Source organism: Haematobia irritans, chromosome 5 (assembly GCF_050003625.1).
Source record: "Haematobia irritans isolate KBUSLIRL chromosome 5, ASM5000362v1, whole genome shotgun sequence".
NCBI classification, from domain to species: Eukaryota; Metazoa; Arthropoda; class Insecta; order Diptera; family Muscidae; genus Haematobia; species Haematobia irritans.
The window spans coordinates 71,699,192-71,725,605 of record NC_134401.1 but is presented as its reverse complement, the minus strand read 5'-3'; the positions used below and the strand labels follow the sequence as shown (position 1 = coordinate 71,725,605).

At 39.2% G+C, this 26,414-nt stretch overlaps 5 protein-coding genes across 5 annotated transcripts; 3 read left to right on the top strand and 2 right to left on the bottom strand.

The window, feature by feature from the left end:
- The first annotated feature begins 11,277 nt into the window (after positions 1–11,277).
- Positions 11,278–12,654, top strand: LOC142239823 (uncharacterized). Its single transcript, XM_075311586.1, has one exon. It carries the CDS (start codon positions 11,278–11,280, stop codon positions 12,652–12,654), a length of 1,377 nt encoding a protein of 458 aa, XP_075167701.1.
- A 75-nt stretch (positions 12,655–12,729) lies between these two features.
- Positions 12,730–14,146, top strand: LOC142239822 (uncharacterized). The gene is made up of 2 exons (XM_075311585.1): positions 12,730–13,596; positions 13,670–14,146. The coding sequence occupies exons 1-2, from the start codon at positions 12,730–12,732 to the stop codon at positions 14,144–14,146; spliced, it is 1,344 nt and encodes a 447-aa protein (XP_075167700.1).
- Positions 14,147–14,175: 29 nt separating this feature from the next.
- On the top strand, positions 14,176–15,309 carry LOC142239821 (uncharacterized). Its single transcript, XM_075311584.1, has 2 exons — positions 14,176–14,329; positions 14,381–15,309. Exons 1-2 carry the CDS (start codon positions 14,176–14,178, stop codon positions 15,307–15,309), a joined length of 1,083 nt encoding a protein of 360 aa, XP_075167699.1.
- Positions 15,310–16,840: 1,531 nt separating this feature from the next.
- Positions 16,841–18,161, bottom strand: LOC142239819 (uncharacterized). The gene is made up of 3 exons (XM_075311583.1): positions 18,123–18,161; positions 17,866–18,046; positions 16,841–17,814 (listed from the first exon to the last, which is right to left on the bottom strand). Exons 1-3 carry the CDS (start codon positions 18,159–18,161, stop codon positions 16,841–16,843), a joined length of 1,194 nt encoding a protein of 397 aa, XP_075167698.1.
- A 41-nt stretch (positions 18,162–18,202) lies between these two features.
- On the bottom strand, positions 18,203–19,465 carry LOC142239818 (uncharacterized). Its single transcript, XM_075311582.1, has one exon. It carries the CDS (start codon positions 19,463–19,465, stop codon positions 18,203–18,205), a length of 1,263 nt encoding a protein of 420 aa, XP_075167697.1.
- Positions 19,466–26,414: the final 6,949 nt, after the last annotated feature.

Sequence of the window (26,414 nt, the reverse complement as noted above, 5' to 3'; positions counted from 1 at the left end):
TAATCAGTTAATTTTGAATTTGGTAAATCGTTGACCTTGGTATAAAAATGATCTGAGTCCCAGGCGTCGAAAAGTGGAATACACGATACGTGACATTGATGACGATTGACATATTAGCGCTCTCACTGTTGCCCAACTGTCAACTTCTTCCAATGCGAAAATCTTATTAAAAAGTCTTCGAATGTCAAAAACTTTCACAACTTTTGCTTCTACTTTTGTATTCAGAATTTCAAAAGCTGGTAATCTATCTTTAGGTAACTGAAGCCATTGTGGTCTATGCCACCACAACGCATGATTCTTCAGATCAGACGGTGAACAACCTGTACTAGCTAGATCGGCTGGTAGACTTTCAGAGTCGACGTGTTGTCATTTACTTTTATTTATTTATATATTTACAATCATAATGAATTATGAAAATAAATAGGTAATATAGGTGCTAACAACATAGGTTTTCGACCTGGTTGCCATTTACGGTTACCAACATTTTCTAAGATTTCTGAAACACGATTACGAACAAAGGGAACGATCACCGGATGAGCTGCAATCCTCCAAAGATCGTTTGCCTCAGTTGCTAAATACAGCCTTGTGATGACTATCATTAATAAAGGGAGCCACCGTGGTGCAATGGTTAGCATGCCCGCCTTGCATACACAAGGACATATGTTTATAGAAACAAAATATGTGAATTAAGTACTCCGGGGTTCAAACTATAGCAGTATACGAGGGCAGTTCGGAAACTTCTTAGCCTAGCACAAAAAGCGCGGTATAAAAAGAAAAAAGTTAAGTGTTCTGGAAACTTCCATCTCTGCTATGAACACATGTTAAATTTTGTTTCGATCTGGCAACTCCTTCATATAGAAACGGGTGTTCAAAAAAGACGCATCAGCAATTTTTTTTACAACGGAAAAAATAGAAATGCGTGCTGTCATTAAATATTTACATAAAAAAGTTTTATCGGGACAAGAAATTCATAATGATATGGTGAATATGTTAGGTGAAAGTGCTCCTTCATATGCAACAGTAAAAAAATGGGTTGCTGAATTTAAACGTGGTCGTACAAGCATTGAAGATGAACCACGTAGTGGTCGCTTAAGAGAAATGAAATGGATTTTAAGCGTCGTTTCATAACTCCTGATGAGACATGGATCCACCACTATCAGTGCTGCCGCTAGTGACAAATTGAGTGAAGTAGATTTTGGAAAAAAGTGGAGTAGATTGAATAAAATTGAAGTAGCATACATTTTTGAAAACAAAACAATAGAATTCATTTTATTATACCCTACACCATAGGATGGGGGTATATTAACTTTGTCATTCCGTTTGTAACACATCGAAATATTGCTCTAAGACCCCATAAAGTATATATATTCTGGGTCGTGGTGAAATTCTGAGTCGATTTGAACAGGTCCGTCCTTCCGTCCGTCTGTTGAAATCACGCTAACTTCCGAACGAAAGAAGCTATCGACTTGAAACTTGGCACAAGTAGTTGTTATTGATGTAGGTCGGATGGTATTGCAAATGGGCCATATCGGTCCACTTTTACGTATAGCCCCCATATAAACGGACCCCCAAATTTGGCTTGCGGGGACTCTAAGAGAAGCAAATTTCATCCGATCCAGCTGAAATTTGGTACATGGTTTCAGCATATGATCTCTAACAACCACGCAAAAATTGGTCCACACCGATCCATAATTATATATAACACCCATATAAACTGATCCCCCGATTTGGCTTGCGGATTTTTGGAAGCAGATATTTGGAAGAAGGAGTGACGAAGTAAATTTTGTGAAAATGAAGGAAAATACTTCGATTGAAGTAGTAGCGGCAGCACTGACCACTATACTCCAGAGACAAAAGAACAATCCAAACAATGGACTGAAGCTGGAGTAAGTGCCCCAAAGAAAGCTGGTAAGGTTATGGCAACGGTTTTTTGGGACTTTAAAGGTATTTTATTGATTGACTATCTGCAAAACAATAAATTCAGAGTACTATTATTACAATTAAATGCACAAATTCGAGAAAAACGTCCTGGCTTACAACACAAAACAAAATAATTTTTCATCAATACAACGCACCTGCGCACAAGAGTGTTTTAACAATGGCTAAAATCAACGAATTAAAGTACGAGTTGCTTAACCACCCACCTTATTCTCCTTTAGCTCCCAGTGACTTTTACCTGTTCCAAAATCTAAAAAAAAATCATGCTGGCAAGCGTTTTACCTTAAATGAAGATGGAATTACTGTTGTAAACCACTATTTTGAAGACCTTGAGGAAAACTATTTTAATCAAGGGATATAATTGCTAGAAAAGCGTAGGACTAAGTGTATTGAAGTTTCAGGAGATTATATTGAAATATAAAAATATTTTTAAAAAACTAACTATTCTTTCACTGATAGGCTAAGAATTTCCGAACCGCCCTCGTACTGGTAATTTTTTTTTTTTTTTTTTATTATTTTCATCTATGGATTAAACCCTTACAGACTAACAGTAATATATTTCATTATATACATATTGTTTGTTAATATATCAAGTATTTAATAATAATGTTATCTTTTTCTTTACATTGTATTTCTCTTCTGACAAATCAAGATAATAATAAAATTTATTGAATTCTTTACAAAGACGGCGAAGTGGATCGTTGTTTTCAAAGTTCGTTCGAAAGTATTCAATGTGGAGCAGTTCAAAGTTGCGGGTAGGTCTAAAGGGTACATTTAATGATATGCTGTTAATAAGGAAGTCAGATTTAAATCTTCCGTTAATTAAATCAACCATAAAACAGATATTCAGCATGGTACGTCTACTTTTCAGTGTAGGTAATTTGATGAGCGATAGTCTTTCTTTGTAAGACGGCAAGGTTTGAGGTGTCCAGTTATTCCGACGTAAACAAAACAGTAAAAATTGTTTCTGAACAGATTCAATACGATTGCAATGAATTTGGTACTGTGGGTCCCAAATTACAGATCCATATTCCAGGATAGGACGCACAAGTGAAGTATATATGTTTCTTGTAACAAATGGGTCAGAAAATTCCTTACTCCAGCGCTTGACAAATCCAAATGATCCATAGGCCTTATTTACAGTCATAGAAATGTGAGATCTAAAATTTAGCATGCGATCCAAAAGTATTCCAAGATCTTTAAAGGATTCAACAGTTTCAAGCGTTGTGCCATTCAAGTTATAATTCGTGTCGATATAATTTAATCTATAAAAAGAGATATGCTTGCATTTCCTTATGTTCAGTTCCATCATATTTGATGAGCACCATCTGTACATGCTATTCAGATCAGATTGGAGTAAGGATTGGTCATCACTATTCCGAATAACCTTTATAATTTTAACATCGTCATACATGAGAGTGTAACCATATTTAATGGCTGATGGAAGGTCGTTTATAAATAAGCAGAACAATAGAGGGCCAAGATGACTTCCTTGTGGAACACCAGAAGGCACATGTATTGATTTTGAAATAATGTTATCAAATACTACAAATTGTGTACGATACTTTAGATAACTTTCAAACCAGGATACCATTAATTCACTGAAGCCCATGCGATGCAGTTTGTACAGTAAAAGTGAATGGTTTACTTTGTCAAACGCCTTACTAAAATCAGTATAAATGACATCAGTCTGTAAACGATCTCTAAAGCCTTCATTAACCATTGTAGTCAATTCCAAGATATTTGTTATGGTCGAACAAGATTTACGGAAGCCGTGTTGTTTAGGCGATAGAAGAGAGGAGACTTGATGATTCAAACTATCAGAAATAATTTTCTCCAACAGTTTTGGAATAGCACTTAATTTAGCAATGCCTCTATAATTCGTAATATCTGACTTGCTTCCATTTTTAAATAGCGGAATGATAAATGAATTCTTCCACAACGTAGGAAAGTGACCTGTGCGCAAAGATTCATTAAACAGAAATGACAGAGCAGTCGAAAGAGAATGAGCACAATATTTGAGGATGTTACTGGGAATCCCATCAGGGCCCGGGCGATATGAACATTTTATCTTTTCCATATAACTCATCACAATATCAGGAGAAATAAATGGAGTAGTGAATGTCGAGTATTCCTGTATCTTATATGGGTACGCATCAGATTGCTTGAAATCCTTATGGCAGTAAGTTGTTGCAAAGAACTTTGAAAACAAATTACATATAGATTCATTATCATCCCCTTCAACAGCACCATAGTGAAGGGTTCTTGGATACACATTTGATTGACGTTTAGAATTAACAAATCTGTAAAATGACTTTGGATTAAGCTTCAGTTCATTTTTAATTTTCGATAAATAATTGTTATAGGATTGTTTATTCCACAGGTTGTATTCTGAACGAGCAATTGAGTAGTTTGCATAGTCAGTCACAGATCCAGATTTTTTATACTTTTTATAAAGTTTATTCTTTCTATTCTTCAAGTTACGTAATTTACTGTAATTCCAAGGTGGACCAGTGTGAGAAGTTATTCGAATTAATGGAACAGATTGGGCTATGAATGAATTCAAAGTTTCATAAAATGTATTTATTGATTCATCAAGATTTCTCGCTGGTAAAATTTTATTCCAATCCACATTTAATAGTAATGAGTTCAGTTTTTCATAATCAGTTCTATTAAAAGAGAATATTTTATCAGTTTTCAATACGAGTTTATTTCGCATAGATCTCGAAAAAGACATATTTATATCCATACAGACAGTGGGATGATGAACATCTTCAGGATTTACAACGGCATTGACGCGTGATAAAAACACATCTTTTAGTTCATTTGTAAAAAATAAATCAAGTAATTTATTATTCGAATTTTGTATGTTGCTAATTTGAAAAAGACCATCTTTTAACAAGTTTTCAACTAATTCCGATTGATATCCATTTCTTAGCATTGGTACGGAGTAATTCATTTCCTCACAATATTTCCATGTAATAGATGGAATGTTAAAATCACCAGACAAAACAATCAAATCAGAGGGTCTCGCAGTAGATAGGACCGATTGGATAGCAGTCAAATGAGCATTATAAACATCGTTACAAGAACCAGGAGGAATATAGGAGCAAGTCACAAACAATGAATTATGGCCGCACCTTATTTTCACTCCTATATATTCAATTTGAAGTTCATTTGGAATATCAATTTTTGATGAAGCAAATTTCGAAGAAACAGCAATTAGGACGCCGCCACCAGATTTCTTCAAACCAGTTGTGCGGTCACATCTATAAATTTGGTACTTGTCGCATAAGATTTCAGTATTTAAGATATTACTTTGAAGCCAGGTTTCAGTAAATATAATCAAATCATAATCAAAGCCACTGATAAATTATTTTATTTAATTCCCCGCCTTTTCATTGGTCCTTCGAACCGGATTAAACCGCCCGAGATTCAAAATAAAATAATTTATCATTGAGCTTCTCTTTTCAGAGCCCGAAAAGCCATTGGATATATTTGGTATTTTTTACCAAAGATTATAGAAGAGGAAGATGGGAGATTGGCTACTGAGCACATCAAACTATTTACCACATTAGTTTAATACTCGAACCAAACGCGTATACGACAAGTATTGACATAGCATTAAAATGCAAATAAAAAGAAATTAAGAAAAAATTTAACATTGTTTCATTAAGAAAATTACATTTTTCATTTAAAAAATAAAAACTAAAAGATTACAAACATGTATTAAACTAATCTAAAGGGTGATTTGTTAAGAGCTTGATAACTTTTTTTTTAAAAAAAACGCATAAAATTTGCAAAATCTCATCGGTTCTTTATTTGAAACGTTAGATTGGTCCATGACATTTACTTTTTGAAGATAATTTCATTTAAATGTCGACCGCGGCTGCGTCTTAGGTGGTCCATTCGGAAAGTCCAATTTTGGGCAACTTTTTCGAGCATTTCGGCCGGAATAGCCCGAATTTCTTCGGAAATGTTGTCTTCCAAAGCTGGAATAGTTGCTGGCTTATTTCTGTAGACTTTAGACTTGACGTAGCCCCACAAAAAATAGTCTAAAGGCGTCAAATCGCATGATCTTGGTGGCCAACTTACCGGTCCATTTCTTGAGATGAATTGTTCTCCGAAGTTTTCCCTCAAAATGGCCATAGAATCGCGAGCTGTGTGGCATGTAGCGCCATCTTGTTGAAACCACATGTCAACCAAGTTCAGTTCTTCCATTTTTGGCAACAAAAAGTTTGTTAGCATCGAACGATAGCGATCGCCATTCACCGTAACGTTGCGTCCAACAGCATCTTTGAAAAAATACGGTCCAATGATTCCACCAGCGTACAAACCACACCAAACAGTGCATTTTTCGGGATGCATGGGCAGTTCTTGAACGGCTTCTGGTTGCTCTTCACTCCAAATGCGGCAATTTTGCTTATTTACGTAGCCATTCAACCAGAAATGAGCCTCATCGCTGAACAAAATTTGTCGATAAAAAAGCGGATTTTCTGCCAACTTTTCTAGGGCCCATTCACTGAAAATTCGACGTTGTGGCAGATCGTAAGTCTATTCATGATGAAATGTCAAAGCATACTGAGCATCTTTCTCTTTGACACCATGTCTGAAATCCCACGTGATCTGTCAAATACTAATGCATGAAAATCCTAACCTCAAAAGAATCACCCTTTATTAAATGCAACATTTGGTATGACGCAAGCCAATCTCCCATCTTCCTCAAATCTATAATCTTTGTTTTTTACCCCCAAAATTATTGGCTATCACCATTGTTTTCCCCTATAATATCCATCACACCAAGGTGAGGTTGTTGATATTTATTAGTGGTGAAAATAAAGTAAACAAAAGTGCAAGAATATCAATAAAATAAAAGAAATAATAAATACAAAGTCACTCTTTCGTTTGCCTGTGTGTTGTTGTTGTATTTTCATTTGCCCATAAGCTTTGGTTTCTAACAACCAAACGAAAAACACAGCTTGCATTATTACCCCCAAAGATCTTCTATAATCTTTGATTACCCCCACTCCCGTCTCTCTAATCTGTAGTGTGTTTGACTGTTATACGTACATACGTGTGTGTGTTGCATTCAATTGTACTACATGTTGCATTGCATGTTCGAGTGAGTTGTAACTGAACATTGCACAGTGGGCCCGATAGGAACAAAAGTTGTTCATTAAATAATTTTGAAAATTATTTTACATTGAAAAATAAATATTAAAATTAATTATTTTAATTGATTAATTATTGAAAAATATTGCAAGTAAAAGGCAATTGTGACTGTTTCGTATAATAAATAATAGTGATATCGAACTAACCCCGTAGTTTCGCCCGTTACGACCTTAGTGGAGGAGTCACTGAAAACAAAGACGAAACCCATTATGGGATGCGATGCGAATGCACATCATAGTATATGGGGAAGTAGTGATACTAATGCAAGGGGAGAGTCGCTAATAGAGTTTATTTTGCGTACTAATCTGGTAGTTTGCAACAAGGGAGATGTCCCAACCTTTGTCACTAAAAACAGGCAAGAGGTTTTGGACATCACCTTGGCCTCGCAAGAACTGAATGAAATGATATCTGAGTGGCAGGTTTTAAGTGAACACAGATTCTCAGTTCATCGCTACATCAGTTTCAAATTTGATGTTCATATCACCAAGATCATATTTCCGCCAAATGTTAGGAAAGCTGACTGGAATAGGTATAGGGAATCGTTCAATATGATGATACCGGAAATAACAGAGACAAATATGAGAAATGTGCAAGATATCGAACACGCAGTGGAGCGGATTACTAAGGCCTTCAACATCTCACTGAAAGCTGCATGCCCTAGAGGAAAGCCAAGGGGGAAACATCGACCACCATGGTGGTCTACGGAATTAAGTAATATGAGGAAATCCTGCAGGAAGCTCTTTAACAAGGCAAAGTCCACCAGAGCCCCTGAGGACTGGGACGCTTACAAGAAGAATCTGAGAGGATACAAGCGAGAACTGAGAAAGGCTCAGCATAACTCTTGGAATGCTTACTGCAGCAGTATTGAGAATACGTCCGAGGCTTCCAGACTACGGAAGGTTCTAGCATCCACCAACTCCGCTCCAGGTTTCATTAAAACATCGGAGGGCAATTGGACAACGTCCAGTGAGGAGACGCTGGAGGTACTATTGGACACACATTTTCCTGGAAATCAGACGGTTGAACCATGTACTGGCGGTGCCACAGTTGCTCAGCGGTCGTTTCCTGTCGAGGAAATTGTATCGGAAACTAGAATAAGATGGGCGCTAAATAGCTTTGGACCATTCAAATCCCCTGGACCTGATGGAATTACTCCGGCGGAGTTACAAGCTGTAACTGACAAAATTATCCCCTGGTTGTCGGTGATATATAAAGGATGTATCAACTTATCATATATCCCAGGAAAGTGGAGGGAAACAAAAGTCGTTTTCATACCTAAAGCGGGAAAAGCCTCTCAATCGAGGGCGAAAGATTTCCGACCAATCAGCTTATCCTCATTCCTACTTAAGACTCTGGAGAGGATGATAGATATTTATCTTAGAACTAGCATCGATTCAAGTTTGTTCTCGAAACGACAGCATGCATACTCGAAGGGCAGGTCTACTGAGACCGCACTACATGAACTAGTCAGCTTTATTGAAAGCTCACTATCTGTCAAAGAATACACAATCGTGGCGTTTCTAGACATCGAAGGGGCGTTCAATAATGTCGATCCGAGCTCGATATTAAATGGACTGACAACTCTGAATGTTGATCCATGTATACTCAGGCTGTTAGACGAACTGCTAATGAAGAGACGTATTTCAGCCACACTAGGACAAGCAAACATACAAAAGTATGTGAACAGAGGCACTCCTCAAGGAGGAGTTCTATCACCTCTTCTTTGGAATGTTGCTATAAACGACCTTCTGGTTTCCCTAGAAAAAGAAAGGATACAAGTGGTGGCATACGCAGATGATGTGGCGCTAGCAGTCAGGGGAAAATTCCCATCAACAATTAGAGATATTATACAGAGAGCCCTCCGGATGACTGAGAAATGGGCGAAAGATAATGGTCTTGGGGTAAATCCTCCAAAGACAGAAATAGTCATGTACTGCAAAGATCGCAAAACTCCCACGGTTAGGCCTATTTCCTTAGGGGGTATTGAAATTCCCTTTAGGGAGTGTGCAAAATACCTTGGCGTTATTTTGGACAGGAAGCTGAACTTTAAGCTTAATATTGAAGAAAGGGCGAGGAAAGCAACGGTAGCTTTATACTCGTGCAAAAAGGCAATAGGGAAAAAGTGGGGACTAAAACCAAAAATTGTACATTGGCTATACACGGCAGTGGTTAGACCTATAATGCTATATGGTGTTGTAGTCTGGTGGACGGCACTTCACCAGCCGACAAGTTTAGACAAAGTTCAGCGTATGGCGTGCTTGTGTATCTCAGGTGCATTCAGCAAGACAGGAACAAACTCCCTTAATGTCATACTGCATCTATTGCCTTTAGACATTTTGGCCAAACAGTCAGCTGCAACAACGGCTGTGCGGTTGCGCGAGCTATCGCTGTGGTCGGAAAAAAGTTACGGTCACAGTTCGGTCCTCAAAATAATGCCAGATGTGCCTAACGTAGTGGATTACACTTTGGCGAGTCCACTTTTCGACAAAAAGTTTGAGACTCTAATTCCCAACAGTGAGGCGTGGTGTACACAGACCCCGGGGAATAAAAGATATATAGATTTCTACACTGATGGCTCCAAATTGGATGGCCAAGTGGGTTTCGGAGTATATTCTAAAGATCTGGAACTTCGAATAGGGAAAAGATTACCTGATCACTGTAGTGTTTTTCAGGCTGAAATATTAGCAATAAGAGAGGTGGCGAATTGGCTGAGAAGTAATGTTCCAAAAAATGTGGGCATATATATATATACTCAGACAGTCAACCTGCAATAAAATCCTTGGACTCTGTGTTCCTCAACTCGAAAACGGCCATCATACCATAGGAACATACCGGGGAACTGCGAAGCGGATGAGTTGGCAAGGCTAGGGACTACCTTACATATTCCAGGGGAACTAGAATTTGTTGGTATGCCCCTAGCTACCTGCAAGCTCATGCTGCGTGAGAAGGCTGTTATGATGGCAAATGTTCGATGGGAGAATTGCAAGGGTTGTAACGACACCAAATATGGCCCCATTTCAACTTAAACCGCACACTAGATATGCTAATGTTCTCGAGACGTCAGATATCACTCCTGATATCTGCTATAACGGGTCGCTGCCTGATAGGAGATTTTGCAAAAACTATTGGCGCGAAGTATAATGACTATTGTATGAGCTGTCATGATGCGGAGGAAAAAGAATCAATTAAACACCTCTTGTGTGAGTGTCCTGCATTTTGTGTAAAGCGCAAGCAACTTTTAGGAGCATATAGCTTCAGATTACTGGCGGATCTGGAAAACGTTAACTTAAGCAGTCTGCTAATATTTTTGGAACAATCTGGTTGGTTCAACAAAGAAAAATAATCAAGAAGGTTCAGCGGTTAAAACTAGAAGTGCCCATATGTAATAGGTACTTTTAGTTAATGTGGTATCACAATGGACTGAATAGTCTAAGTGAGCCTGAATCTTAATCGGGCTGCCACTTTAACCTAACCTAACCTTCGCCCGTTTGAAATATTTTTGATTCTTGCACATTGTATCATATACTAATACGTAGTTTTGTTGCACAGTGGTGTTGGTAAGACCAAAATTGGAATATTTTTTAATTTATGAAAAATATTCAAACACATTAAATATTTGTTTATTGCCAATAAAAAATAAATTTCGTCACTTTTTTGAATCCCATTTACGTCTGTTGGAACCCCGTTTTTTATTCCGAATTAATTATTTTTACTCGAAATTTCAATTTTATTGAAATTAATAATGTCTGATATCAAGAATTTGATTAAAAGCGCAGACCGCTTAATTGATTTGGATATGTTCGTGACTTCTCTCAAAGAGGAGGATCACACCGTCCACAGCCTCAATATTCATAAGCATGCAATTATTCGACTTTTGGAGAATTTCCGCGAAATTTATGAGGAATTGTGTGACGCAATGGGTTCTAGTGACGATATTGCCAAAGTTAAGGCAAAATATATCGCGACATATAAGACGTATGTGCGTGGACTAGCCCTTATTGAGTCTTTAATTGAAAAGCTCAATGCGAAGAAGAAGTCTTCTAGTTCATCCCTTCCAATTCCTTGTGATACTGAGATTTTTTCTGGTGATTATAAATCTTGGCCCACGTTCAGAGATATGTTCTCTGCCCTATATAAAGATAATGAGCACATCAGTGACATTACCTGATGCAAAAGACGGAAGGTGAAGCCCGTGATATTATAAAGACATGTCCGATTACTAATGAGGGTTCTCAGATGGCTTGGCAAAATTTAGTCGACCGTTATGAGAACAAAAGCGTTCTTGTAAACGCCCAACTCAAGGTTTTATTCAATCTTGCACCCGTTTTAAAAGAATCTGGTCCCTCTATTAAGCAATTGCAGCGTACTATGAGCGACAGCATACCTAATTTGTCTCTTTTGGGCATTGATACGAAGAATTGGGACGTTATATTTGTTTTCATATGTTCCACCCGTCTTCCTGAAGTTACCCTAAGACATTGGGAGCAATCTCAAGGGTCGAGTTATGACCTACCTAAATGGGAAACAATGGATAAGTTTTTAACTGCTCGGTATCAGACCCTTGAGTCCGTCTTTGACATTAAAGGCGCCCATAATATTTCGACATCTGGTCCAGATTATGTTAAAAAACCTACTAGCCCAAAGCGAAAGTCAAGTACTAATAGTAATGGTAACAGAAGTTTTAAGAGCTTCGCTACGACTGTACCATCTAATCCTCAGCAGAAATGTCCTCTTTGTTCCGAATCGCATCCCCTTCGATTGTGCGAGGAATTTCTTCGAATGTCGGTTAACAATCGATTGGGAACCGTCAAACGACTCAAATGTTGCACAAATTGTCTAGCATCGTCGCACACTTTTAGCAATTGTAAGAGCTCGAATATATGTTTCTTCTGCAAACAAAGACATCATTCTCACTTGCATAGAAGGGAATCTTCAACACAAGTAAGTCGAGATTCTGGCACACGACCTGGAATGATCCGCGATATGGAAAATCCAGCCAGATCAGCTTCTGACGATGTTCCTTCTACATCAGAGGCTGCCCGTTCGTTGCAAACTTTTGCAACTGCTATGGAAACATCACAGTTTTCTACAGTTCTTTTGGGAACTACTGTGGTAGATTTGTGTTGTCATGGCGTAAAGTGCTCGGCTAGAGCATTGATCGATCCTGCCTCGCAAGCAACTTTCATTTCCCGAAAGTTGCAAAAGAAACTTTCTTTGCCGATATTCCCAGTTACTTCTGCGAATATTGTTGGCCTAAACGGCACGATATCGGCGAAGTCTACTAATGTTTGTAGGATCTCACAGTGCTCCCCTATTGACCCAACTTTTGAGCTGTCGACAGATGCGTATGTTGTTGACAAATTGACTGGTCGTTTGCCAACTTATTCATTGTCACAACTATTAGATGTGAACTTGCCGGAGATCACGATGTGTGATCTAAAATGTTCTCATATGGACCTTTTACTGGGTGGTGACATATATTCGCGGATAATGCATACTGATGCTCATAAGCACCCTAATGGTGATCTTATTGCCCAGAAATAAGTTTTCGGTTGGATCGTGACTGCCAAAGTCACCCAAACAAAGCCCCTATAGTCTGTGGTATCATTTTATAACCACATGGAGTTGAATGATCAACTTGCTAGGTTTTGGGAAATCGAAGATGTACCGAAAGTATGCACTATGTCAGAAGAGGATAGACGGTGTGAGGAATTATACCTACGAACGACTTATCGTAATGATAGTGGTCGGTATGTTGTTTCACTGCCTTTTAAGCGTGAATACTCCAAAGATTTGCAACTTGGTTTGTCCCGGAATAATGCCATTTCTCAATTTAAGCGAAATGAGTCGCGGTTAATGAGAAATCCCGAGCTGAAGATTCAGTATGACAGGGTGCTACAAGAGTACGCTGATTTGGGACATATGACCATGATTGATGGGAATAAGGTAAATTCTTCTAATTCCGTGTATTATTTACCCCATCACGCTGTTTTCAAGCTTGACAGTGCCACCACTAAATTACGTGTGGTGTTTAATGCTTCCAGTCCCACTTCTAATGGCGTTAGTCTTAATAACGTATTGGATACTGAACCCGTTCTACAAGCAAATCTAATTGTTTTGATTCTCCGATGGAGATTATTTAGATTTGTCTTCAATGCTGACATCGAGAAGATGTATAGACAAATTCTGATTCACCCCGATCAAGCGTCATATCAGCGAATTGTTTTCCGTTTAGCCCCTGATGATGTGATTCGAGATTTCGAATTGAACACGGTCACATTTGGTGTGAACTGTGCCCCATATTTAGCTATTCGGACCCTACTTAAACTGGCTGATGACGTTGAGGGTGAGTTCCCGACTGCTGCGGAGATAATAGGTTCGCAGATGTATGTCGATGACATTTTAGATGATGCCATAAAGAGCTGTGATGAACTTATAGAAGTTCTAGGTTCTGCTGGGTTTAATCTACGAAAATGGACTTCTAATGTGCAAGGCCTTTTGTTAGATTTACCCCCCGAATATTTATTGGATAATGATTTTTTTGAATATTTCCAATGAGAGTACCGCCAAGACTCTGGGTTTACGTTGGAACGCTGGAAAAGTTGTTTTCTTTTTCAAGTTGGTTTCAGCCCCTGCTAGATCTTCCGTCACCAAACGAGCTGTTTTGTCTGAGATTGCTAAATTGTTTGATCCAGCAGGTTGGCTGGCCCCTAAGATAATAGTTGCTAAGACTATAATGCAACAAATTTGGAAGGACAAAACAGATTGGGACGAATGTTTGAAACCCATGACTCTGAATAGATGGTTTGCGTTTTTGGACGACTATAGTGAAATCGAACGGATAGAGATCCCCCGATGGGTTGGTTTCAACCCAGACCATGAAGTTCAGCTTCATGCATTTTGTGATGCTTCTGAGAAAGCATATGCGGCTTCACTATACGTCCGGATTAAAAACGCCCCTGGTGATTATGTCACGCATCTACTCGCAGCACGAACTAAGGTAGCGCCAATCAAGGTTGAATCCTTGTCCCGTTAAAGCTCTGCGGTGCAACTCCATTGGCTGATATGGTTGAGACTATACGCTCCGAGCTGAGTCTCCCAGAAATTGAGACATTCTATTGGACTGATTCGAAAATAGTTTTGTCGTGGCTTCAGAAGCCCCCGTGCCACTGGCCTACGTTTGTTGCTAATCGAGTAGCTAACATCTCTACTAAGATCGGTACTAATAATTGACATCATGTTCTATCACACGATAATCCCGCTGATATAGCCTCGGGAGGTTCGTCAGCGCGCGATCTTCTAACGAATAACCTATGGTGGAAAGGTCCAGCTTGGTTATGTCGCCCTCGCTCCGAATGGCCAAAATCTACGTTTAGAATCATGACGAATCTTGAGACTAAACCGATTCGAGTCAATTTGAACCAATTATCCCCTCCTGAAGATATTTTGGCCCGTTTCTCTGATGTATCCAGAGCCCTGAGAGTTTTGGCATATGTATTCAGATTCTTTAATCGAATACACCCGAAGTTTAAATCGACACAGACGCATTCATCCTTCAATTTGGAACAGGGTGAGATCAACTTTGTGAAAGGTCGTCTTGTTGTCCTCTGCCAACGTCGACATTTCCCTGAATATGTGGCGCTGGAGAACAATGCACAGTTATCTCGAAAGACTCCTCTGTTGAATTTCAATCCGTTTATAGATTCTGTTGGATTTATGAGGATGAATGGTAGACTTGCGCGTTGCCCTACTCTCACCTATGACGAGAGATTCCCCAAAATTCTACCCTATGATGCCCGGTTTACCAAATTGTACCTGGAGTATATTCACAGGAATACGGTACATGGTGAAAATTCATTAATGTTGAGATTGATGAGATTAGAATTTTGGGTTCCCAGACTGAAGAATCTCGTCAGAACAATCATCCATAATTGCCGTGCATGCGTATTGTTTCGGAAGAAAACTGTCGACCAAATTATGGCCGCTCTTCCCCCGCTCTTCACCCGTTTACATGCACTGGAGTCGACTTTGCAGGCCCCTTTGATATTAAGACCTACATTGGTAGAGGTTGCCGTATCACTAAAGGATATGTGCTTGTGTTTGCCTGCTTTGCGACTAAGGCAATTCATTTGGAAGCGACAAATAATATGTCGACTGATTGTTCACCCGGTTTTTTTTCCGAAGAGGTTGTCCTTCTAAGATGTTTTCTGATAATGGGACATCTTTTGTAGGAGCTCCTAATGTTCTTGGTAGAGACCAAGCCCGATTTATTGCTGAAGTGAAGCACAATCTTATTTCGCTTAACGCCTTCCAATTATTAGAATGGAAATTTATTCATATATATATATATATATATATATATATATATATATATATATATATATATATATATATATATATATATATATATATATATATATATATATATATATATATATATATATATATATATATATATATATATATATATATATATATATATATATATATATATATATATATATATATATATATATATATATATATATATATATATATATATATATATATATATATATATATGTGTGTGTGTGTGTGTGGTTGCAGACATACTTTGCATCTCACCTCACCACGCTTCTTCTTTGGTTGGGCGACGTCCACTTCTACCTCAGGGCGCTCGTTTTTGAGACGACGAGATGGGCCAGGCATGTCTGGAAATACGAAAAATGGGGAGAGCACACACACAAAGAAAATGAAATGTTATTAATTTTGTCCATCAACAGTTAGAAGTACGAGTTTGACAACGGGCCTTGTAATAGTACAATTTCCAACCCTGATGTCAACAACTCGCACTTTGTTGTCGGGGCCTAAGTAGATCTTTTCGATTCTACCTACTTTCCTACTTTCTTTCCTGATTACTACCAGGTCACCAACGGCCAAATCTCTTTGAGGAAATTTCCACTTCCCGAGTAAAAATTGAGAGATCTAATTTGATACAATTAGATATGAGTAGATCCGAAAAATGGTAAGATCTAATCATATCTAATTACTATGGGATTAGATCTGATCAGATCTCAATATTGGCCTAGATCTAATGTATTAGATATGATTATATCTATCCCTGTATATAGTTGGATCTAAAGTTAGATCTCGTCATATGTGAAATTATATATAATTATATCTAATTCTGTCTCATTATATCAAGGTGAATCTGCTTAGATCTAAAGTGGCCAATTTTGAGATCTAATAATATCTAATTAGATCTGCCAATTTTTACACGGGTTATTTCGCTTATGGAGTTCAACGAGATATTCCTCTTTCCACCTTTTGGCGAAAGAGTGAGAAAGGACCTTAAGTTTCTGCCATCTATTCACATAACTTAACGACTCAATTGCCGTGTCGGGCTCCGATGGGGAGAGAAGGGCAGAACCTATAAGGAAGTGTCCTGGGGTTAAAGAGGCCAAATCGGTAGTATTGTCGCTCATAGGACTAAGGGGCCTAGAATTAAGGCATGCCTCGATTCTGGCTAGCATTGTGCTGAACTCTTCAAAAGTAAACTTCTGAGAGTGAGACACTTTCTTAAGATGAGTCTTGAAACTCTTAACTCCTGCCTCTCAAAGACCACCCATATGTGGCGCACCAGGGGGAATAAATTTCCATTCTAATAATTGGAAGGCGTTAAGCGAAATAAGATTGTGCTTCACTTCAGCAATAAATCGGGCTTGGTCTCTACCAAGAACATTAGGAGCTCCTACAAAAGATGTCCCATTATCAGAAAACATCTTAGAAGGACAACCTCTTCGGAAAAAAAACCGGGTGAACGCAGCAATAAAACAATCAGTCGACATATTATTTGTCGCTTCCAAATGAATTGCCTTAGTCGCAAAGCAGGCAAACACAAGCACATATCCTTTAGTGATACGGCAACCTCTACCAATGTAGGTCTTAATATCAAAGGGGCCTGCAAAGTCGACTCCAGTGCATGTAAACGGGTGAAGAGCGGGGGAAGAGCGGCCATAATTTGGTCGACAGTTTTCTTCCGAAACAATACGCATGCACGGCAATTATGGATGATTGTTCTGACGAGATTCTTCAGTCTGGGAACCCAAAATTCTAATCTCATCAATCTCAACATTAATGAATTTTCACCATGTACCGTATTCCTGTGAATATACTCCAGGTACAATTTGGTAAACCGGGCATCATAGGGTAGAATTTTGGGGAATCTCTCGTCATAGGTGAGAGTAGGGCAACGCGCAAGTCTACCATTCATCCTCATAAATCCAACAGAATCTATAAACGGATTGAAATTCAACAGAGGAGTCTTTCGAGATAACTGCGCATTGTTCTCCAGCGCCACATATTCAGGGAAATGTCGACGTTGGCAGAGGACAACAAGACGACCTTTCACAAAGTTGATCTCACCCTGTTCCAAATTGAAGGATGAATGCGTCTGTGTCGATTTAAACTTCGGGTGTATTCGATTAAAGAATCTGAATACATATGCCAAAACTCTCAGGGCTCTGGATACATCAGAGAAACGGGCCAAAATATCTTCAGGAGGGGATAATTGGTTCAAATTGACTCGAATCGGTTTAGTCTCAAGATTCGTCATGATTCTAAACGTAGATTTTGGCCATTCGGAGCGAGGGCGACATAACCAAGCTGGACCTTTCCACCATAGTTTATTCGTTAGAAGATCGCGCGCTGACGAACCTCCCGAGGCTATATCAGCGGGATTATCGTGTGATAGAACATGATGTCAATTATTAGTACCGATCTTAGTAGAGATGTTAGCTACTCGATTAGCAACAAACGTAGGCCAGTGGCACGGGGGCTTCTGAAGCCACGACAAAACTATTTTCGAATCAGTCCAATAGAATGTCTCAATTTCTGGGAGACTCAGCTCGGAGCGTATAGTCTCAACCATATCAGCCAATGGAGTTGCACCGCAGAGCTTTAACGGGACAAGGATTCAACCTTGATTGGCGCTACCTTAGTTCGTGCTGCGAGTAGATGCGTGACATAATCACCAGGGGCGTTTTTAATCCGGACGTATAGTGAAGCCGCATATGCTTTCTCAGAAGCATCACAAAATGCATGAAGCTGAACTTCATGGTCTGGGTTGAAACCAACCCATCGGGGGGATCTCTATCCGTTCGATTTCACTATAGTCGTCCAAAAACGCAAACCATCTATTCAGAGTCATGGGTTTCAAACATTCGTCCCAATCTGTTTTGTCCTTCCAAATTTGTTGCATTATAGTCTTAGCAACTATTATCTTAGGGGCCAGCCAACCTGCTGGATCAAACAATTTAGCAATCTCAGACAAAACAGCTCGTTTGGTGACGGAAGATCTAGCAGGGGCTGAAACCAACTTGAAAAAGAAAACAACTTTTCCAGCGTTCCAACGTAAACCCAGAGTCTTGGCGGTACTCTCATTGGAAATATTCAAAAAATCATTATCCAATAAATATTCGGGGGGTAAATCTAACAAAAGGCCTTGCACATTAGAAGTCCATTTTCGTAGATTAAACCCAGCAGAACCTAGAACTTCTATAAGTTCATCACAGCTCTTTATGGCATCATCTAAAATGTCATCGACATACATCTGCGAACCTATTATCTCCGCAGCAGTCGGGAACTCACCCTCAACGTCATCAGCCAGTTTAAGTAGGGTCCGAATAGCTAAATATGGGGCACAGTTCACACCAAATGTGACCGTGTTCAATTCGAAATCTCGAATCACATCATCAGGGGCTAAACGGAAAACAATTCGCTGATATGACGCTTGATCGGGGTGAATCAGAATTTGTCTATACATCTTCTCGATGTCAGCATTGAAGACAAATCTAAATAATCTCCATCGGAGAATCAAAACAATTAGATTTGCTTGTAGAACGGGTTCAGTATCCAATACGTTATTAAGACTAACGCCATTAGAAGTGGGACTGGAAGCATTAAACACCACACGTAATTTAGTGGTGGCACTGTCAAGCTTGAAAACAGCGTGATGGGGTAAATAATACACGGAATTAGAAGAATTTACCTTATTCCCATCAATCATGGTCATATGTCCCAAATCAGCGTACTCTTGTAGCACCCTGTCATACTGAATCTTCAGCTCGGGATTTCTCATTAACCGCGACTCATTTCGCTTAAATTGAGAAATGGCATTATTCCGGGACAAACCAAGTTGCAAATCTTTGGAGTATTCACGCTTAAAAGGCAGTGAAACAACATACCGACCATTATCATTACGATAAGTCGTTCGTAGGTATAATTCCTCACACCGTCTATCCTCTTCTGACATAGTGCATACTTTCGGTACATCTTCGATTTCCCAAAACCTAGCAAGTTGATCATTCAACTCCATGTGGTTATAAAATGATACGACAGACTATAGGGGCTTTGTTTGGGTGACTTTGGCAGTCACGATCCAAACGAAAACTTATTTCTGGGCAATAAGATCACCATTAGGGTGCTTATGAGCATCAGTATGCATTATCCGCGAATATATGTCACCACCCAGTAAAAGGTCCATATGAGAACATTTTAGATCACACATCGTGATCTCCGGCAAGTTCACATTTAATAGTTGTGACAATGAATAAGTTACAAACATTAGTAGACTTCGCCGATATCGTGCCGTTTAGGCCAACAATATTCGCAGAAGTAACTGGGAATATCGGCAAAGAAAGTTTCTTTTGCAACTTTCGGGAAATGAAAGTTGCTTGCGAGGCAGGATCGATCAATGCTCTAGCCGAGCACTTTACGCCATGACAACACAATTCTACCACAGTAGTATATATATATATATATATATATATATATATATATATATTTAAAATTTAAAATTTAAAATTGTAACGATAAAATTTCGCTATCACTTGTTGGAATCATCTATTCATTTTCTAGTATTTTCCTGAATTTCTTTTATGTTCTTTTGTTTGCTTACCGAAATGTTAGTTCTTACTCTCTCATAGAATAACAACCCCTTTGCTTTGTTATTTTGCTTTCTCATTTCATCTCATTGTCTATTGTCATTGTTGTTGTAGTAATGCGAGCATATATCTATGTGAGTGTGTATGTGTTTGGCAGCCACCAGACGAATTACTTAATGGTCGTAGATCCTTCTAGCATTGTCTAAGAATGTTCTGGCGTTGCCAGAATATTGTAGTGCTACCAGAATGTTCTCGTATTGCCACACCGGCATATATAAAAGCGCTCGCATGCTGCTTGCGAGTCAGTCTTAATTAAAGCGTCAAACGAATAACTTCAGTGTGAACGAATTGTAAAGTGTGAAGTCATAGTAAATAAATTGTAGATTGTCGTTATTTAAAAGAACTGTGTTTTAATTGTCGGGTAATTAAAAACGCCTAAATATAAAAACGTAACAATTGGTGTCAGAAGTGGAATAACGGAAAAAAAAATCTACAATGAAGTTTAATGAGCTTCGAGTGGAAGACTTAAAAAAGGAATTGAGCAAACTGGAGCTGCCGACAACAGGCAATAAGGCCCAGCTTCAAAAGCGTCTACTGGAAGAGTTTGAACGGCGTAATATGGACATTGCGACGCATGAGTTTGATTATAAGGAAGACATTGATGAATCAATACTCGTCAATACAAGCAGTGTAGAAACTCCATCTGTGGCTTCGAATGTTGTGGATTACACATCAATGCTCAATGCTTTGAGCAAAATGATGGAAGAAAATTCTAGAAAAATGGAAGAAAATTCTAGAAAAATGGAAGAAAATTCTAGAAAATTGCTGAAAGAAAATGCCCTACAAATGGAAGCAAATTCTAGAAAAATGGAAGAAAATTCTAGAAAATTGGAAGAAAAATTCGACGAAAATTCTAGAATGGTCAACGAAAAATTACAACAAATTTCTGAAGGCATGGAGAAACGTGTGGACCATATAGAAAATCAAATTGTGGAATTGGATAAGAAAGTTCTTTCCGTGGATGAGAAAATTATGGTTCATGATGAGAAGTTTCTGCACATCGAGAAAAAAATGTCAGAGCTGGAAATTAAAGGTGGTCCAGTGCGCGTCATCGAGGGCTCAAAAATCAAAACTCCTGTTTTCGATGGCTCAACGTCATTTGATGTCTTCAAATTCCAATTCGAAATGGTTGCTTCTAGAAATTTGTGGAATGACGATGATAAAGCAATTGAACTTCTATTGGCATTAAAGGGCAATGCTGCTGATGTGATACAAAGCATTCCCGCTGTTTCTAGAAATAACTATAATGAAGTAATAGCGGCGCTTCAACGCAAGTATGGTGGAGAGCACAAGCAAGACATCTTTAGAATGGAATTAAGAGGTAGAGTCCAGAAATCAAACGAGACTCTACAAGACTTTGCAACAGAAGTTGAGCGGTTGGTGCTACTGACATACCCAGGAGAGAGTCACCCACTTGTGGACCGCATCAAAATTGAGACCTTTGTGAATGGCATTCGAGACCCAGACATAAAATGTGCAACATATGCGTCACAAAAGGCTACATTCGCAGAAACAGTAACATTTGCACTTGCGCAAGAAACTGCGAGATTGCTGGCACGGCCTCAAATTCACAAAGTACGCAGAGTAGAGACCGAGTGTGAAGAATCGAAATCTATCATTGACTCGATGAAAGAGGCAATGAAGCAGGTAATGCAAGAATTGAAACAGGATGCAACTAAATCCCGAATCAAATGCTATAACTGTGATAAGACGGGACATCTAGCTCGAGAATGCAAAGCACGACGCAAACGGTCAAGATCCACATCACCATCTCCATTAAACAATAACCATAAGAAGGTGACCCCACAGTCAAGTGAGTCACCTTTAAACTAAATCGAGCTAGTTCAGCGGGGCAAGAGCTGGCTCCCACAGACGATGGCCCCACCATCTCCATAGCAATAGTTCAACAGAAAAATAGCAATTTAACTATTGCGGGTGTTATTAATGGCGACAAGCGTACTTTGACGTTGGATACTGGTGCATCAAAGTCTATCATTAGATCTGATTTAGTAAAAGGAAAAGTTACACCACTGATTGGAGTCAAGCTACGCACGGCTACAGGGGAACCCGCAACCGTATATGGAAAGGTCACCGTAAAATTAACTATTGCTAACAAATCCGTTACTTATGATTTCATTGTGGCCGATATAGTAGACGAAGTTATAATTGGAGCGGATTTCATGATTGCTTTTGGTCTCAATTTGGATATGAAGCGTCGTGTAATGACATGGCGCGATGCCGAAATAACGGTAAACGTGGGATACGACGGGAATACACCTGTCAGACGTTTGACAACGAGCCAGTCAGAGTCTATACCACCGAATACCGAAGCAATTATATGGGTTTCTATGAATGGAGATTGTGAAGTCGGCCAATTGTGGGTTGTTGAACCAGCAGAAAACAAAAGCAACAACATCTTGATAGCAAATGCCGTGGTAACAACGAACGAAGAGAGACTAATACCAGTTCGTGTCTTGAACTTGTCTGACAATCACGAGCAAATTGTAAAATTTTCTGACATTGGCAAATGTACACCAGCCGAGGCAATAGTCAATTTGGAAGGCAACTCATCAAAGACACATGGAGCAGTGAGAAAACATCTAGAAGCGTATGTCGAGGCGTGGACACGTCATCTATCGCCGTCAGAGAGAAATAAAGCCAAGCAATTGTTGTGGAAAAACGCCTGTGCTTTTGCTTCTGAAAAGGGAAATCAAGGAAGAACATCTGTAGTGAAACATGAAATTAAAACCGCAGAAGAAAGGCCCATAAAACAGGCACCACGAAGTGTTCCCCTGGCAAAAAGAGACGAAGTTCAAAAGCTCATAAAGGAAATGGCGGAGAGTGGAGTGATCGAGCCATCATCAAGTCCTTGGTGTTCCCCAGTTGTGCTGGTCAAAAAGAAAGATGGAAGTACCCGATTCTGCGTGGACTACAGAAAACTGAATGATGTCACCAAAAAGGACAGTTATCCGCTTCCACGCATTGATGACACGTTGGACACACTAGCCGGAACAACATGGTTTTCTACGCTTGATTTGCAGAGTGGATATTGGCAAGTAGAGATCGCCGAGAAAGACAAGGAAAAGACGGCTTTTGGCGTTAATGGCGGTCTCTGGCAATTCAATGTAATGCCGTTCGGGCTCTGCAACGCTCCGGCTACCTTCGAAAGATTGATGGAGCGGGTACTGAAGGGGTTGCACTGGAAGTCGTGCTTGATATACTTGGACGACATCATAGTGATGGGCAAAACATTTGACGAGCACCTTAAGAACTTGAAAGACGTTATCCAGCAATTGTCAGCCGCTGGTCTACGCCTTAACGCAAAGAAATGCTCCCTTTTCCAGCGGGAAGTTAAATACCTGGGTCATCATGTGACTGCAGAGGGCATATCCACCGATGAAGACAAAATCCAAGCTGTCAGAGATTGGCCACGACCCCGAAATCTCCACGAATTAAGAAGTTTCCTTGGGTTATGTACATATTACCGACGATTCGTCCCAAACTTCGCCAGCATCGCCGCTAGTCTCCACAAATTGACGCAAAAAGGTCAGAAGTTCCAGTGGAGCGACGAACAGGAGGATTCATTCCAACATTTAAAAGAACTTTTATGTTCAGCTCCTGTTCTAGCGTATCCTATTCCGGGCGAAAAATTTGTTTTGGATACAGATGCTAGCGCGCATGGTATTGGAGGTGTGCTATCCCAACAGATAGACGGCAAGGAGAAGGTCATCGGATATTTCAGCCGAACGTTGTCCAAGCCCGAAAAGAACTACTGTGTAACGCGACGAGAGCTGCTAGCCGTCATAGAGAGTGTAAAACATTATCATAAATATTTGTATGGACAACACTTCTTGCTCAGGACTGATCACTCAGCTCTACGATGGTTGCTCCAATTCAAGAATCCGGAAGCTCAACTGGCACGTTGGATCGAGAGGCTCCAAAGCTATGATTTCAGTGTCGAGCATAGAAAAGGTGGAAAACACGGTAACGCTGACGCTTTGTCACGTCGACCTTGCAGTATAGAATGCAAGCACTGCTCGAAGGCTGAACACAAGGAGGAGATTGTTGATATTCGGCTGTTACACGTCGAATCTGGAGTGGACTGGCCAACAGAACAGCGTAAAGATCCCATTTTGAACAAAATTATTTCGGCAAAGGAAGAGAACAAGAAGCCCAGTAAGAAAGACATCGCAGCCGAAAGTCCACTTATGAAATCATACTGGGCTCAATGGGATAGTTTAGTTCTAGTCAATGGATCCCTGCAACGTAAATGGGAACGCGAAGATGGCAAGAGCAGCCGAAATTTGATCATCGTTCCAGATTCCAAAATAAGAGATGTTTTGGCGGAGTTCCATAATGGTCCCAGTGGAGGTCATCTGGGAATAACCAAAACCGCCGAGAAAGTGAAGCAACGATTCTACTGGGTTGGATGCCAGAAATCAATTGCTGAATGGGTAGCCAATTGCGAGAAGTGCATGAAGGCGAAAGGTCCAACAAGGAAAAGTCGAGGTCCTATGCAAGAATATAGACCAGGAGCCCCGTTTGAAAGAATAGCAATGGACGTGGCAGGCCCTTTCCCAGTAAGTGATTCTGGAAACCGTTATGTCCTTGTGGTCATGGATTACTTCAGCAAATGGCCGGAGGTGTATGCAATTCCAAACCAAGAAGCAAAAACGATTGTGGATGTTGTCAACAAAAACTGGATATGTCGCTACGGTGTGCCGTCCGAGATTCACTCAGACCAGGGAAGAAATTTTGAATCGGCCATATTCAAAGAGATGTGTGAATCCCTTGGTATCAAGAAAACGAGGACTACACCATTACATCCACAATCCGATGGCATGGTAGAAAGGTTTAATCGCACTCTGGAGGAACATCTTCGAAAAGTAGTGGACAACGGCCAGAGGGACTGGGACGAGCATATACCAAAGTTTTTGCTGTCGTATAGATCTGCCATTCATGATTCCACCTCTCGAACACCTGCCAATGTTCTATTCGGAACTGAGTTGAAGTTGCCTGGTGATCTGATATTCGGTGCTAAACCTAATGAGCTCGCCATGGAAGAAAACAGAAACGACATCCCAAACACTTTCGGTGAAGTTCACGAATCAGTGCGCAACAAAATAAAAATGGTCAGCAACAGAATGAAGGCGAGATACGATCGTGCTGTAAATACTGAAGGCTTCCAAGAAGAAGATTTGGTTCTGCTATTTAACCCGCAACGAAAGAAAGGATTGTGTCCTAAACTGCAAACACAGTGGGAAGGCCCATACAAAGTCATCAAGAAGATCAATGATGTTGTATACCGGATTCAGAAGGACGACAGCCCTAGATCAAAGATGAAAGTTGTACATCTGGAACGATTGGCTCCTTACGGAACAGGTTCTGTGCCTGTTCGGGACGAACAGGCTTAAGCGGGAGGCAGTGTTACGAATTTGATAATTATAGATATAAGTTTATTTAAATTAGTTTCCGTTAATTTAAAATTTAAAATTGTAACGATAAAATTTCGCTATCACTTGTTGGAATCATCTATTCATTTTCTAGTATTTTCCTGAATTTCTTTTATGTTCTTTTGTTTGCTTACCGAAATGTTAGTTCTTACTCTCTCATAGAATAACAACCCCTTTGCTTTGTTATTTTGCTTTCTCATTTCATCTCATTGTCTATTGTCATTGTTGTTGTAGTAATGCGAGCATATATCTATGTGAGTGTGTATGTGTTTGGCAGCCACCAGACGAATTACTTAATGGTCGTAGATCCTTCTAGCATTGTCTAAGAATGTTCTGGCGTTGCCAGAATATTGTAGTGCTACCAGAATGTTCTCGTATTGCCACACCGGCATATATAAAAGCGCTCGCATGCTGCTTGCGAGTCAGTCTTAATTAAAGCGTCAAACGAATAACTTCAGTGTGAACGAATTGTAAAGTGTGAAGTCATAGTAAATAAATTGTAGATTGTCGTTATTTAAAAGAACTGTGTTTTAATTGTCGGGTAATTAAAAACGCCTAAATATAAAAACGTAACAATATATATATATATATATATATATATATATATATATATATATATATATATATATATATATATATATATATATATATATATATATATATATATATATATATATATATATATATATATATATATATATATATATATATATATATATATATATATATATATATATATATATATATATATATATATATATATATATATATATATATATAAGGTCGTGCAAATCATTTGTACTTCAAGTTGTTCTTTCAAATTTAGATCTTGATGAAAAGAAGAATGCTTTTTGATATTCCAGGGAGG